Here is a 16,826-nt window from a genome sequence, read left to right as displayed (position 1 = left end):
TGAGAATAGTCTTTTAATGCCTGAAATGCGTATCTTAAATAGTTACAACAAAGTAGTGTAGAAAAGTAACAGTAACGTTCTTAATAAAAACAAAAATGGGATGAAAAACAAAATTTCTTTTAAAACTGTATATCAAAAAGATGTAACAAACATAACAGATTGATGATACCGGTACACACAAAAAATGCTTTGAACTCAAATCTATTACAAAAAAGGAATATGTTAACAAAATTAGAAGTTTTAAAATTCAGCGTACTACTATAGTAGTAATAGAAAGTAATATAGTAATAGAATTGGCTTAATTTTCAAGCATAGTCTAAAGAGCTACGACTATAAAAACATGTGTTGCTTGAGTTTAGTAGAATAGCCTAATAGCTCAATTCCCCGTAAGTATTCTTCCTGAAAGCAGCATTTTTACTCCAATCTTTAGTGACATTTTCCAGAGCATATTATATCTGAAAATGATGTTTCTACTGAAAACCCAGGTCTCTTTACACTTAAGATAGAAGCTTGTTAGGAAGTACATTTAAGAATGTAGGTTTTAAGACCGAATTATGAAGAATGAAGATGAAGATTTTGAACTCACATTTTCTTATAAGTTATATTCTAATACATGTGAGCAACTCTTCTACATTCCAGCATACAGTATTTTATTTGCATTTTATGGTTATTTGTAATGAGATCAAACAATGTCTGAGTTTAATATTGAGCTGGCTTTCTGCCCACATTGTTGTGTGCTATAGAAACTAAAGTGTGTTCACTATGCCAAATGACTCCAATTCATTTAAAGATTAATTTCTGGTAATATTTCAATGGTATCCCTGAAATTATTAATACATGCTTCATAATATTTTATTATAATATTGTAGAGAAGATAAGTGCTTTGTAATACCCTGGAGTAGCCCTAGTTTTCAAACTGTCTCTGAAAACATGTTTGAACATATTTTCTAATTGCTAGAGGGAATGAGCAATTCCAATTAACATAATCACTCTTAAAATATTTTAATATATTATCTACACTTGAGATCTAACCACTTCAATTCAAAGGCAGATAGAGATTCTGCATACTCTAAAAAAAAGCACCTATCAAGGATTGGATCTTGATAATTCTGTGATTTAAGTACACACTGTTCAGAATACTATTTATCTTAAAATGTGATGCTTTATGCGGCACAAATACACTTAATTAGTATGCTGCTTATAATAGTTTCTCTAAAATTATTAAATGAGTTGAAACACAGGTTGTTGCAAACATTAAATGATCAGCTTTTGAATCAATCATCTCAGAAGAAGAAAGATTTGAATGATCCCTAACATGATAATTTTAAAAATGCAGTCTTAAATCAAGGGGGTATACTTCTCAGTCAGAGATTTTGAGACTGCAATTAAGATGACAATTAATTGTGTCACCCATTAAATAAGGATTTGAAATGAAGTTACAGATAGGTTTCAGAGTTGTGAGATTTTATTTTTTCTTAAATTTGAGCTTTAAGATCAATTTGGTGCAAAAGGAATTGTTGCCAATTACATGTTCTTTGACTGAAGCACAATGCCAACATCTGATGCTATATTTTTATAGTGTATGATTGAAAACATGGCTTATTTCTGTACTGTTCATATATATCTTTAGGTATAAAAGTTCTCCCTTCCAGATGAAGTCATATGAGACTATCCCAGTTCTGATTTGCAGTATCTTCTGCTGGTTTGTTCATGAACAAAGGTGATTATGCAGCTATCCTATAGAGCATGCTGATAATTTTCATTGTTTCTCTTATTGCTTCAAAAGTCTGAGTACTGTAGACTTCGACATCTGTGAAAGACATTGACTTGATTCATAATTAAAGGTCATCCTTATCACTACAAAGGTTAAATACAGTTTATGCTGTAAAAATAAGTAAGATATGTTGTCCTTTCTCTAGAAAAAAAAAAGATCTATGCATACCAGAAGCAAAGTCAATCAAACCCCATTCTTGGTTTTCCACACTGTCATTTTTCTCCTTTATATGTTTTTCTGATAGGTCCCATGGCTTCTTTTTGGCCATTCCTTCTCCACCCACTTCTGCAGTATTTTTTCAATATCAACTCTTTGATATAATTTACAGAGATCAATCAGCTGCTCCACAGTTCTGTCACTGTTCCGTAACAAAAATTCCAAGGTGGGACTCTGTTGTTTCTGTTCCAGAAAGCACAACTCATCATAAGTCATTCCCCATTTGCTTGCAAAGTTTCTCCAGTTTTTCACTGTCGGGTGGGATGGATCCAATTTGATCCTCATCGTATACAGCAAGTCTTCATCATTTAGTAGGTCACCGATGGTTGGCTGGTGAGATGTACACAAAGAGCAAGTGCCATTTTCTGCACATGACTTCTTCAAAGCTAGAATTACAATTATATTAGGGAGTTATTCCACTGTTTTCTGGTAAATAAAATTCTCTGACATGTTTCAGATGTAATGAGCCTCGTTCATGATGATTTAGACTGTATTCCAATTTGTTTCCCCATTTACCCTCCCTCCCTTCCACTTGTTGCATGTCCATTTGAAGCAAATCTTTCTTCTTTCTTAAACTACAGTTTCCCATTTGAAACGATATTCTGATTATAAAATTGGCTCATAATTTCTGCATTGAACCATTGGTTGCTATGTGCTCCTCCAACTAAAGAGGGCACTGATCTTTACTACACAAAGAGCAGAAAGGTATGTGAAACCACCTATATAGTAACATCATGATAATTTATTTTATATCTTTAATATTCTCCTCCCGGGTCAGATATTGAGAACACCATTATCAGTACACATAAGAGTGGCTTTCTAAGATTGCAAAGAGAAATATTTCTTGGACAAGATGTTTTGAAAACTGAAACTGTTAAGAGCCTCTGTTAAGAAGAGGCTGGACCCTGGATGATGTACCTGTAAACTATTTTGCCACCTAAATGAAAAAGCAGGAAGATTATTTTATAATGCAAGGCTGTGCAACTTTGGGGGAGGCCCAAGCTGTCCTTTATATTTGGCTTTTGGAGGGTTGTACCACTGAGAGCAATGGGTAAAGGTAAGGCTAGTAATCTATTTTACTAAGCGTTACTTTAAAACTTCAGTCAATCGAAGCAGTGATGAGCAGTAGAGATCAATTTTCATGGGCTCATCTGTTGCTGACCATGGTACAGGTAGTCCTTGACTTACAACAGTTCATTTAATGACCATTCGAAGTTACAACAGCACTAAAAATGATGACTTATGACTGTTTTTCACACTTATGACTGTTGCAGCATCCCCATGGTGATATGATCAAAATTCAGATGCTTGGTAACTGGATCATGTTTATGACGGTTGAAGTGTCCTGGGATCATGCAATCACCTTTTGAGACCTTCTGACAAGCAAAGTCAATGGGGAAACCGGATTCATTTAACAAATGTGTTACTAACTTAACAACTGCAGTGATTCACTTAACACACTGCGGTAAGAATGGTTGTAAAATGGGGCAAAACCCACTTAACAAATGTCTAATTTAATAACAGAAATCTTGGGCTCAACTGCGGTTGTAAGTCAAGGACTACCTGTATTGTAATTTGAAATACCAGTATAAGCGGAGTAAACAGTCATGAATATGACTTAACAGATACAATGAAAGAAAGAAAAAATATATGGTATGCCAGTGAAACTAAGAAAAATATGACAGATTTCAATGAAGATGATCTCAACTTGGAGAGTGGAATATGGAGGCTTATAAGGAGAAAGAATCTGTATATAAAAACAATGTTTTAAAAGTACAAACTAGTATGATATAGACTGGTGGGTCTGTCTGAAAGTAGGAAAAATGGTATCTAGGAGAAGATGTTACTGTATTCCATAAGATGATATGAATGAATGGAAGAAAAGAATTTAGAGAGTACTGTACAGGAAAAATTTGGAAAAATGAATTATAATAGAAGTATGAACAATGAGGCTTGTTGGATCAAAGATGGGAAAAAGCTGTGAAGAAAAAGAATCATGTAACAAAATGACTTATGCAAAAAATGAGTGTGAAAGGTATTGTATAATTGTACATAAAGAAAAAAGAAATAGCAAAGAATGTAGTTAAAGAGTGCAAGGAACAGTTATGATGTCAGAGAAAATGCAAGGTGATTTTGATGACAATAAGCAACAGAATGGAACTAAGAATAAAAACAATGAAATGACTTGGAATGAAAGTGAAGCGAGGAAATGCTGGAATAATTGCTTTAGAGATTTGCATTGTTATGTTGTAGAATAGGATTAAAATAAATGCTATAAATGTAAATTGAATATAAATTTAAAAATAATGAGGAGCCATCAATGCAATGAAAATGTTGAAAAACTGTAAGACTGTGGGTTTAGACAGTATAACGAGTTATGTTAAAGTACTGTGGTTAGATTATGGAGCAGTGTACAAATTGATAAATGTAAAACATCCTCAAAAGTAGACAAGTGAGAAGTTTAAAGAAGGAAAGATTATGTATAATGCTATACAGCATAGTATATAATTGTGACTGAAGACTCATTAAAGCAAAGATTGTAGCATGTAAAAATATGGTGAGGTATAGTGAATAGTGGTGATGTAAATACTTCCAGTTAGGTTTTTTTTATCTCTTTCAATCAGGGTGGATAAAAATGATTTTTTTAAAAAAATCAAAAAAATCATTTTTTTTAATTTAAATCGGATTTTTTTGATTTTTATCGAATTTATTTTAATAAAAAACTTTTGGGGTAAAAATCTATCGTAAGATAGTTTTCTATTTAAGATACATAAATAATTTAGTTTATTCAGCATGAAATGGAGCTTAGTTATGTAGCATGAGGCTGTATATTCTGCAACACTGGGATTATCGGTGAGTCAACAGTGGGTCAAAGGAGTAGCAGAGATGACAGTTGCTCTTTAAAAATTATGATTTAAATCGAATTGATTTAAATCAAGCCTTTTTACTAGTGATTTAAATCATGATTTAAATTGTGATTTAAATCAACTCGATTTAAATCAAATCCACCCTGCTTTCAATTCTTACCTTTAGTTGCTACTTTACATTCTTTTTTTGTATTTTGTGTAATGTTGCTTAACCAAAAGGGAATAGTGTAGTATATATATATGTAAAGTCATTTAATGAGAACTAAATTAAACAAATTACATTTACTTAATCTGATTACTTAAGTTTTTTTTTAAATGTCATCTTTTGCTCATTAAATTTTAAATCAGTTTCCCCTGAAATATTTTTAGTAAACTATAGTTGGATTTTATATTGCATCATTCACCTAAGTGTTTCACAGCACATTCTGGAGTAGTAGAGCATAAACTGTGCATGCAAATACAGTTTAATTTTAGACATTAAATGGTTTCATGACAACTTCAGGAACGGTTTCAGAGACCAAAGACCATATGGCATTTTGGGGCCCTATTTGGCCCCATGCACATGAACTATTCTTCTAAGTGTAATCAACTATCCTTCTAAGAAGCAAAGTAAGCTTCTGGGTATGCACGTGTAAATGAAATACAATAATACCAAACTTTGTTAATTTTGTAATTTTCCCAAGAACAAGTTCCTCCTCATATTGTCATCCCCTTATGTGGACAAATGAATCCAATCTCAATTTCGTGCATATAGACTTCACAAGACAACTTCCTCATTATCATGAAATCATCAAGCATGTTCTTAAAAGCATTTCGCTATATTATCAGAGCACAGAGATGTTGCAATAAAAAGATCCGTCTTGTCAACCAGTGTAATGAAAGATTATTTCTTTCTACAGTAATAATGACAAGTATCCTAGTTACAACAACAACAAAAAAAACAACAACCCTGAAATCAGGCAGTAAATATATTTTGGAAATGTGCAGAAAGTTACCTGTAGGTGAATCACCAGCACTACTTTGAGTGTCATCGTCTTCTTCTGGCTACAAACAAATATAGTCTTGCGTTAATGTCATTTAATTTAACGAATTACTCACCTTGAATTTAGAAAAAATGTGTCATTAATATTTCAAGGTTTGGAAAGGTCAAACCAATAAAAAAAAACCTAAATACTTTGAAGAAGGTATATTTCTATAGAGGAAGATTATCATAAAAGAGAGGCACTTAATTCCTGAGTTCAGGAGGATTTTATCGTGGTAAAATAGATTTGAAAAATCTGCAGCAGATGCTTTTGCTATTACAAAAAAACCAACAAGCTTAGATGAAGAGATCCCCCCCACCACCGCTCTTATTGCAGCTTCAAAGATGAAAGCAGGTGGGGTTTTTCCCTTGAGATATTTTCAGTAAAGTACAGTTGGCTTTTGTATAGCGTCATTCACCTGAGAGTATCACAGAGCACTCTGGAATAGATCATAAACTGTGCATGCAAATACAGGTAAACTATGTAGTTATATAATATGCTGTAACCAGACACCTTTACTTACCTACACTTAACTGCATTAGTACATCCATTCCAAAGAAGCCACATAGATAATTTATGTGGCAAGGCCATGACAACCATGCATACAATGCCTAATCTGCCTTTTGAGCTTGATCACAATTTGGAGAGGAGGCAGGGAGAAACCTAACACCTTCAACTTAAAACCGTTTACATTCCATGTTTAATTGTACCAGGCGTATTGTTTCTGCAGTACCAGCTATGCCAAATATTGAATACCTTATGCTAGTTTTCCGAAATATTATACATGGTATAGGATGGTTTTTCCTCTTTTTTCTTTATGTTTCATATTTTCTTTTTATTTTCATCAGTACTGTTTAGGTGACTTCTTTTAGTTCCAGCAAAGCAGGATGCCAAATGAGTTAAAATGAGGGTCACATCAGTCTTTAAATGGCATGGGTTTTTTTTCCCCCACCAAAGATAAAATACAAAACAGAAAAAGAGAAAGGAAAAAAAAAAACAGATTAACAAACATCCAAAATTAAAACAGGGAAACAGGGAAAAAACATCTTGTGTACAAAAAAAATATTTTGATTCTATTCTTAAACATTTAAAAAACCCATCCCGGCTGAATGCTAAAAGAAACATTAAAAAAATAATATGTTCTCCTCCCCTTACATATCGGGTCTACCTCAAAAGAGACTGAGACAAGGACCCAAAATGAGCATGGGCACTGACAAAAGCTAAAATATAATGTGAAAAATACAATTAAAGCAAGGTAAAGTCCTTATTTACTTGAGACTTCAACAGATATAGATTATCTAGTTTTAAGTATAATATTGAATTAGAATTGTAGTGATGATTCAGTTGGGAAAATTAGCACAGGAAGGGGAAACGAGACAATAACTTAATGAGAGGGAGGTAAAAAGGGCATTGTGAGCCCCCATTTGGGAGCTGGCAAGGCTGCTGGAGAATCCATGAAATTGGCATTTGTCAATCTGAGAATCATTCATCTGGCAACATGATAGTGTGGAATATGGAAAAGCAGGGTCAGAATTAAAGAGGGACTATTGGGAAAATAGAGAAGAGGCAATAACACAAGTTATAGAAGCAAGAATATAACACAGAGATAACACTGCAATATATTCATTTTATTTTCAGTGTTAAGACTTAAACAATATTATTTCATGCACACAAAAGAGAAAATATTAGATGATTTCAATAATCCTGATGTTTCCAGGAGGAAAAAAATCCTACACTGCAGCTTGTTCACTCTGCACAGATTGCAAAAGTAACTGAACAAAGCAATAATTATAAAAATAAAGCTTCTATTTTTCTTAGAATTATAATTTTTATCAGATGCATCCAAATTTTCTTAATTTTTATTCAGTTTGATAATAAAAAACCATTTGACAAACAAAACCAAATTACTGTCTATTTTTTGGATAGTATACACCATCCAAGGTGCAATTGTATTGAAAGATTATTAACTATAAAGCATTACATTTAACGATTTTGTTAAAGAAATGCCTCTTCATAAATTGCAAGACCAGACAAAACTACAAATTTGTCTCACATGTGAGGGAAGGTAAGAAAATCCAGTCTTGCCTAAAGGCAGAATATGGATTCTGCACATCTATTTCATTACTTAAGGGAAAAGAAAGAAGAGGTTGTAGCCAGAATAAGAATTTGCAATGCTTGACTCAAAATACAGCCAAAAAGGTGTTAAGTAAAATAACCAGGAATCAAAGTAGTGTGTGGTTGCCTTCTAGTCCTAAACTGTAATGTGGTGATTGCCTTTGGCTTGGGGCAAAATGTTGAACCCATACAATTGTGGTTTTAACAACAGACTGTTGTTTCAATTAGCCTGTGGCATATAGAGATGTATGAATGCGGTCAAAAAGTTGCCAATGCTGCAAAATTTTCATGCCTAGGTTTGCATTTCCTCAAGGACTTAGTATAACATGAATCTCCTACCTCTCTGGGTATTTATTTACTAAAATATCATCTACTCTTGTTGTCTACTCTTCCTGCTCTAGATAGTTTACAACATATGGACTAAATCATTAATACAATAAGAAAATCCACCATAAAACCAAGAAATAATAAACAAAACAATTAAGAACTATTTTTAAAAACCCTGTAGTTGCCATCATGTAAAATTCAGGATTTTTTTCATGGTGTCTTCTGCTCTCTTTCCAGATTGCACCTGAGTTTGAAATAAAACTTTCAGCACTGACTTACAGTAAACTGGGGAACAATACTGAAAAGTCTAAATGTTGATAAATAACAATAAATAATATTGACAAATATTCTAATAGGATTAATAACATTTCAATTACCTGGTGTATCAAGCCAGAATCTGATGTTAGGCTTGTAATGTTAATGGATGAAATTTCCAAAGTCACTTTTTCTGTTTGGTATTCTTCATCTACAAGGCAAATATTCTTCAATGTTAGTCAGGTTTGGATCACTTGATCAAAATATTTCTAAAAAGGTTCTGTGATTCAGAAAGATTACAGTGCCAATTCAAGTAATGTATAAGGGCAAGAAAGAAAGCTGTAATACAGGCATACTGTTCCATTCATAAAATTTAGCATAACCAGTGACGACTTGCCTAAAATTCTACATACCAAAGATTGCAGAAGGAACTAACCTGTGGGCACATTATCAACCATTAGCTTCCAGAAAGGATATATTGAATGAAAGCCCTGTATATACACAGAGTAAGTGAGGAACTGCTAGTCTCTATTATGCTAATCTTCTTTTCCCTGAAATACCATATATCCCTCTTCCAAACCATTTGATATGTCAACTTGCCTGCTAGTCACCAACCAATTACATTAAAATCATCATTTTACAACTGGCTCCCATATGAGTTGCAATAATTATTAATGATAACATTTATCTGAAATGTCATGTAACATTTCACTGGCTTCATTCCTGAATATCCAGTTATCATTAACAGGTACAAGAACAAAGCCAGATCTTTTAAATTGCCTGGGTGTGTTCATATACAATAGTTACCCTCATCAAATCCAGAGCAATTTCAGGTCTAAGTATAGCAGAAAGAGAAGAGGAAGAAGGGAAAGAGGAAAAAGAAATTGCTGCCGAGACAAACTTTATAAAGATCAATCTTCCTCAAACTTGCCACAGTTGAAATTTACTCCAAAAATTCTAAAAATTGTCATGGTGTCTGAGCAATTTTGAGAGCTTTAAATCCAAACATCTGGAAATGCCCAGATTAGGAAAAGCTAATGTTAAAACTGTATCTTCCAGAATACTCAGTCTGCACATCTACATGATACCACTGGAGAAGACAGAGCTAGATCTTCTTTTTCATAGTAATGATCTTAAGTCTACCTTCTAATACATGTATTACATTCCGGATAATTCAATAAATATTAGTTACAATTGTTACAAAAACAAAATGTTTAAAAACCTTAGTTAGAGAATACTGTTTTATCAGAATAAACATTCATATTTTTATTTGCCATTCCATATACAATGGAAATTCCTTCAAAATAATTATTTCTCTTTAAGTGATTTCTCTCTTGCTGTTGTTTGGTTGTTTATTGATTGATTTTGGATACCATCCATATTTTTAGAGTAAGTTGAGTTGAATTAGCAAGGACCAGATCTAAAACATGACTAAATTTTGTGCTGTATATCTGGACATAAAATAGTTCCACAATTGCATGAAGAGACTGATGATGTTCTTTCTGCCTTTATTGCTTCACACTGTATTGATTCCTACTTTGGTAGGATCTCCTAGCCTCCAATAGATACTTTCAGTATCAGAGTGAAATAAGAAAACAGATGATCCATATGCAATCTTTTGGCTCCCACCTCTTGGCTCCCAAACATTCTTCTGTGCTGGATGTCAGAGAAAGTATATATTGTTATTGCTTACCCATTGCTTTCTTATAAGTGTGCTTCAAATGTTCATGTACGCCTTTAAACATATAAGTGGCAAATATGGACAGATTCCAAACAGAATCCTCCAGAAGCGCAGATTACTACGGTACTTTGGGTAAGAAACATGCCATCAGTGTTACTATCTATTCCCTCAATTTCAGTAGCTGGTCATGTAAGATTAATGGAAACTCAGTACCTTAAGTAGATCCCTAAGGGTGGAAGAATTGTATGAATGTATAAATTATATTCACAACTTGCAAAAAATCACCAAAAGGCTCAACTGCTGAAATAAAGCAAAAGTCTAGGATACATGGCCCTTAAAGATGTGGGATATTTGCAGATAACTACAGGTACTGCCATACGCTTAGGATAGATTCATGAGGCAAAAAATAGTATTCAGTGGAGAATTCCAAGAACTACAAAGCATAAGAATTCACCTGATGGAGAAGTAAAAGAATATATATTTAATCCTCAAAGAAGTAGAGGTAAAACTTTCAACAAAATGACTTTATAAAATGTCTCAGCCTTGATAAACGACTTTAAGTTGTAGAGATCCAAGGCAGGTTAACCCCCTTTATCTTTCTTCTCAACCAAAAAGTGTCAGGAACATTATAATTGCTCCTTTGAGTATGAATTCCTGAAATTCCAAGCACCACAGAGAAGATGAGGGATAAGTGAATTATTACCACTTGTAGCTGAGCGTTGAACTTAGTGGTATAATATATACAGTATGTCCTATGATCATAAACAGAAATTCATAGGACTGTAGTGTTTTCCTAAACTGACAAATGTATCACAAATAAAACATCATGAGCTTAGGAGAAGGAACAATATTTACAAAAATCGTCTGATTGTCATGTTGGCAACTTTTAGATTTTGGTCAGTATCATCTGTGCGGTCTAGTTATCTCTTATATAAAGTGTACAATATGAAGAGTCTTTGAGAAGAGCAAGTCCTGAATTAAGGATGATCCTTCTGAGCACAGACTGAAATTACATTAATCTTGCTGCTGCTGTTATCCATCTGTCCACTGATGAGGCCCACCCATCAAAGAGAGGGTTTTCAATACAATTCATAATGTTCTGAGAAATTCTTCATGAGAAAGACTAACAGACTTCAGCAAGCCAAGTACAAGAAAGAGAACCATTAACCGTCTTGCTGTTGGCTTGGTATTTCATAGTATTGACCTGCCACTTGGAGAGACTATAACTTTCAGAAGAAAATAGTTCTGATGCCCTTTGTTTATCCTGTGGGAGATGACAGAACAGTAAGGCTATTGTCTTTTATAGGAAACAATGATGTTAGCTAGATAAGCCTAAAGGATGTAGAGACAAAAAGATAAGGCTGCGGTGGAATAAGTACTGTGGTTCTCCCTTGTAAACCACAAGTTTTTTTTCTTGACTTGAACTGAAATGGGTTTACAGTTAAATGCTTAAATAAAATATGTAGTTCCTTCCATCAGTTCTCTATATTGTACAACATCAATGGTACAGAAATTAATCAATGTCGTGTGCCTTTGCAGATTAAAAATAGAACTGGCAAGATAGATATGATAGTCAGCATCCAAAGTAATCTGGAACCAGGCTTTTTAAAAAATCTTTGTAAATAAATAAACCAGGAGCCTAAGCATCTGCAAGCATCAAATGGAATATTAGATCATCCATACCCTTTGAGTGAATAATCCCCATATCTAATGACATGGATAATTGCAATAAAATGAAATTTGTTTTCTAACATCAATGCAGTGTAGTAATTGCCTACATTCAGGTGCACTGTGATTAAGGTTACTTGTTCTGAGGGGGTGAAGATGAGATGGAATTTTGATACTGAACTTCAAACAAGCTTGGCTCACCACGTCCATGAGGGGGTATCAAAACTGGAAGATGTGCCCGGATTGAAAGCTATCATGCTTCAGCTGGCATGTCACAAGAAAGAAGTTTGATGGTCCAGGCTGCATGGCTTGATTATACATCGTATAAAACAAAGGTAGTAGTATTGTTTGTTAATGAAACTGCTAAATCTCCTATAGAGTAGGTGATGACTTTAATAGCATGAGGAGGCACTGGAAACAATTATCACAAATTATGTTGTACCATATGAAATAAGATAGACATTCTGACAGTGGAGTCAGAGAACATCTATCATCACCAGAGATTTTATGATTGGGAAAGTATACAAATATATTAAATTAATAAAAACATTAACTGTGGCACTGACTGACTCAATACAGAGAGTATGAGAACAGAAACTCCTACAGGTAAGAGAAGCAGAAGAAATCTGATCTTAGTTCTGAGAAGTAGCATGGGTGAATGAAATTGGGTCTTTCAGGGTAGGTAGTTGACTATCTCCCATATAGGATTATTTTACAAATAACTCAAGGCAGCTAACCAGTGGTGGGATTCAGCCGGTTCTTTCTGGATCAGGCGAACCAGTAGCAGCGAATGCAGGAGGCTACGCTCACCCATTCGGACGTAATGTGTGAGCACTGCCCATGCGCAGAAGGCTGTGTGCATGCACAGATGAGGTGTGTGCAAGCAAAGCGAGCGCGCTCACATTTGCGAACCGGTAGGGAAGGTAAGTGAATTCCACCGCTGCAGCTAACATACCCAATACTCCTTCCTCCTGCTATTTTCTCCACGATAACCCTCTGAGGTGAGTTGGGCTGAGAGAGTGACTGGACCAAGGTCACCCAGCCATCTTTTATTCTAAAGCAGGACTAGAATTCACAATCTCCTAGTTTCTAGCCCACTGCTTTAACCATTAGACCAAACTGTATCTCTGGTGATGGAATTGAGCTACTAAGGTGAAAATGAACGACGGAGAGAAAACCGTAAGATATTTTCTTACTTGGTGGCTTCTTGACCTTAGAAGATTTTGAAGGTCTCAGAGTTAATAAAAGTTGGGAATTTCAGCAAATATATCTGGAGTCAGTTCTAGAAAATTATGAAGTCTATGAAGGGACATACAGTAACAGATTCACTATTGTGCCATATCTAATCAAGTTTCATATTACAATATTTTTTAAAAAAATAAGAACTGCAGTCATTGTCGTTTTCTATTTTTACCTTTGGGTAACGCTGTATCTTGGACAGGATACTTTTCTATCTGTTCAGACAAAAAGAAGACATATTTTTAAACAATTATTTTAGATACATTTTGAAACACCAATTATTTTGATTTATTAATTTCTTTGTTCTGCTGAATTTGTAACCTTCCAAGCCAAATACAGTCTCCCAGCTGTTCACGGAGCTTGCCAAGTATTCAACAATTCACATAAAGTATTTATCCAGTCCCAAGCAGGACTAAGGAATCAATGAAGATTTATCAAGCCCTTATCTGAAATTTTAGTAGAAATTATTAAAAACGTGGGATGGGTCTGCCAGTAAAGATGGCAATATCTCACCAAATCTTCCTTCCATAATTTGATTCAGAATCCTTTCACTAAATGGTTTCCAATACTTTCATCCCTATAAGATTTTGAAGGAAATACTTTTAAAGGAAATGATGCTTGAGGACAAACTTCATTCAGGATTCATCACACTGGTACAAATAATAAAACCACTACAGGGGTTCTCAAAGAACTCTTGGATAATGACTCCAACTTCATCTCTCACCACCAGAGTTTTCTGGGTACAACTTTTTTATCCACACAAACCAATGGAAAGGGAATCTTCAATTGCCCATCTCTGAATCAACAGAACAATCTAAATATGAATCACTGATTAGTTATGGTCATTTTCCTTCTTGATTACAGAGATTAACACATACTACCTGTTTAGTTTCTAGTTGTTACTATTTCAAGTAGTTTCATCAAAAATAGCTGATTGTTGCATAAAAGAAAAGTGCACTACAGTAGCATCACTCATTCTTTATAGAGACATGTAACTGGATGGAACAGGTATTAACTTCCCATTACAACTTTCTTATTATTAAAAAAACAGTCAGAATTCTATAGCTTTTAGAAATCTGAAACTCAGAAGTAACAACTAAATATTCTCTTCCACAGCACTCTATGCCGTAGAGAAATGCTATTTGTATGGCAAGCTAATTAACTATTTGGGAAGATCACAAAGGAAATGATTGGGTGGTCATGTCCCTAGACTTATTTCAGAGCCTGTATATTGTCACATCTTAATTACTGAACTTTTCTGAGTATGAAATACTATGTACAATAATAGCAACCAACAAGTAAAATAAGTAAATTAATGACCTAGTTAGCGGAAGTAATGTTTCCTTTGAATCAGTCTCAACTTCTGATAGCTTCATGGATATATATCCATGCAGTTTTACTTGCATCATAAAAATGTTGCCAATACCTTCTAGTAGGATATTTGTTCAACTTCCCATTGTAGTCCACAACCCTTGCATTTTCTAGTAACCCTTATCCAAATGTTAACCAGCTCTCACTCTGCTTATCTTTTCAAACGTAGTCAAGGTCAGTTAGGTAGAATCACTTAGCTGGGCAACTAGCCACTTCAACACATTCACAAAACTACAGTACTTACATTTTCCGAGGATAAAGTGCTAGGGTCAGTGTCTTCTACTGGTTCTTTAGTGGCTTGATCTGCTGGAAACAAGCCAAAAAGGGGCTTAAGCTTACAGTCACCAACATTTTAGAGACATTTATTTACTTTACTTTACTTTACTTTACTTTTATTGAATTTGTATACCGCCCTACTCCCGAAGGACTCAGGGCGGTGAACAGCCATAGAATAAAACATATAACATACATATTTATTTGTACTTTAATTGCTTAATAATTACATATTCAGTCAGTTTGCTGCAAACCCCACAACAGGGGTTCACATGCTGGTTTATCCCAATTGGGTGAACAATTCTGAAGAAAATGGCTTGCTCTTATATGTTCTTGCATACATGATTATGTGTCAGTTCAAATATAACAACCTTGCTCAATAAACAATAGTCTAAAAGCCATATTAAATTTAAAAAACAGGACATTTTTATTATATATTTTTTTATTTCACAAATGGCTTTAATTTACATTAAGCCTTTAAACTATTTGAATGTATAAAAATCAGCTTAAAACATCTTGAAATCATTTAAGTTGTTCCTTCAGATTTCAGTTATACTATGTATTTCAGTTTTCAACAAGTTCTATAAAAAGGGAGTCAGTTACAGTATCCTACATTAAATACTGGATTTCCTCCTTTAAAAATGCAAATTATAATATCCTCTTTTTTTCCACTTTAAAGACTGGCAGAAATTTTTTTTTTCCTGCTGAAGGATAGAAAGCTGAATTCCCAAAAGTTATAGCATAAGGCAGACTTTTATAACAATTTTGCTACACTTCAGAAGGATGCTGCAGGGCTTAATTTATTTAGCACTTGAGTGAATGATTCATCCGACTTTGAGAGTATGAGGCGCTCCAAAAAGACTTTTTAAAAAAAATACTAAAAAGTCATTCTCAATACAAAGCCCAAAATATGAAGAAGGGGCACAGTGAGACTCTTTCAAAACCGAATCCGGCTGCCTCTTATCACTATAGTACGCGGTGGTGATTTCGAGGAACAGAACCTCAAGTCGGACAAGTCAGGAGACAAAGACTTTCATCTAAGAAGAACGCTGCCTTTGCCAAAAATAGCAAAGTAGCAATGCAAATATACATACTAATAATACGAGAGGCAGAGAGCTGCTCGCCTCTGGCAGAATCCCGCCAACGAAGAGCCAGCTCCACAGAGCCGGTGGGAGGATCAGTGTCCACCCAGGGAATCCGCCCGCCCCCCTCGTCCCTGCAAAGGCCACTCCAGGGTCCCGCCTCCCTTGCTCTGCTCTGCCCGGCCCTCCTTCCGGTGCCCGCGGTCCCCGTCCGCAAAGGGCGCGCAGCCCACCGCTCTCCTGCCTCTGTCTGCACCGAGGCGCGGGCGCCCGTTGCCGAAGGCTCAGGCGAGGCGGGTTTTTACCTTCGGGCAGAGCGATGGCGGGAGAAGCCATTGGGGGCGAGGAGGTCGGGCAAGCCGCGGCGAGCTGGAGGGCTTTGGCACCTGCGATCGGCCCGCCGTTTCCCTCTCGGACCCTCTCCTACTTCTCCTACTTCTTCCTTAGTTAGCTACCGCTGGACGCTTCTGCGCTTCCCCCTCCTGCAGGGTGAGAGAAACCTTGGAAGGGAGCGGAAGCTGCAGGTAAAGCCCGAACGAGCAGGGGAAGAAGCCTGTGCGGGGCGGGGGAGATACGCTTTCCCCACCCCCCAAAGCCACGGCGGTCTGCCTAAGCGTGTTTTTTCTTCCAAGCTTTTCCGAGCACCATCGGCGACTTCTCAAAAAACGTGTGTGGCCCCTGAAAAATGTCTTGTAGCATCCGTTTTCCGAGGCGAAGGGGAGTATCTTAACTGACTTGTAGATTCTCCACTCGGAGGAGTAAAATTCAGGATTAGAAATAGCCACGGAAAAACAATCCCCTCCTTTTGATAAAGTACAGGTAGCCCTCCACTTACAACAATTCACTTAGTGACCGTTCGAAGTTACAACGGCACTGAGAAAAGTGACCTGCGACCATTTCTCACACTTACGACCAATGCAGCATCCCCTTGGTCAC

General features: G+C 35.5%; 1 protein-coding gene across 2 annotated transcripts; it reads right to left on the bottom strand.

Annotated features, from left to right (window-relative positions):
* Positions 1-16,609, bottom strand: EDARADD (EDAR associated via death domain). Of its 2 annotated transcripts, none has more exons than XM_034428295.3 (6): positions 16,196-16,609; positions 14,780-14,841; positions 13,340-13,379; positions 8,699-8,787; positions 5,853-5,901; positions 1-2,376 (listed from the first exon to the last, which is right to left on the bottom strand). In XM_034428295.3, exons 1-6 carry the CDS (start codon positions 16,224-16,226, stop codon positions 2,000-2,002), a joined length of 648 nt encoding a protein of 215 aa, XP_034284186.2. In that variant the 5' UTR covers positions 16,227-16,609; the 3' UTR covers positions 1-1,999. The 2 variants fall into 2 exon arrangements, with proteins under 2 accessions (XP_034284186.2, XP_034284187.2); XM_034428296.3 differs by having other exon boundaries at positions 14,780-14,838; positions 16,196-16,587.
* Positions 16,610-16,826: the final 217 nt, after the last annotated feature.

Source organism: Pantherophis guttatus, chromosome 1 (genome assembly GCF_059756535.1).
Source record: "Pantherophis guttatus breed Tessera chromosome 1, ASM5975653v1, whole genome shotgun sequence".
Taxonomy (NCBI): domain Eukaryota; kingdom Metazoa; phylum Chordata; class Lepidosauria; order Squamata; family Colubridae; genus Pantherophis; species Pantherophis guttatus.
This window is presented reverse-complemented; position numbering and strand designations above follow the sequence as displayed.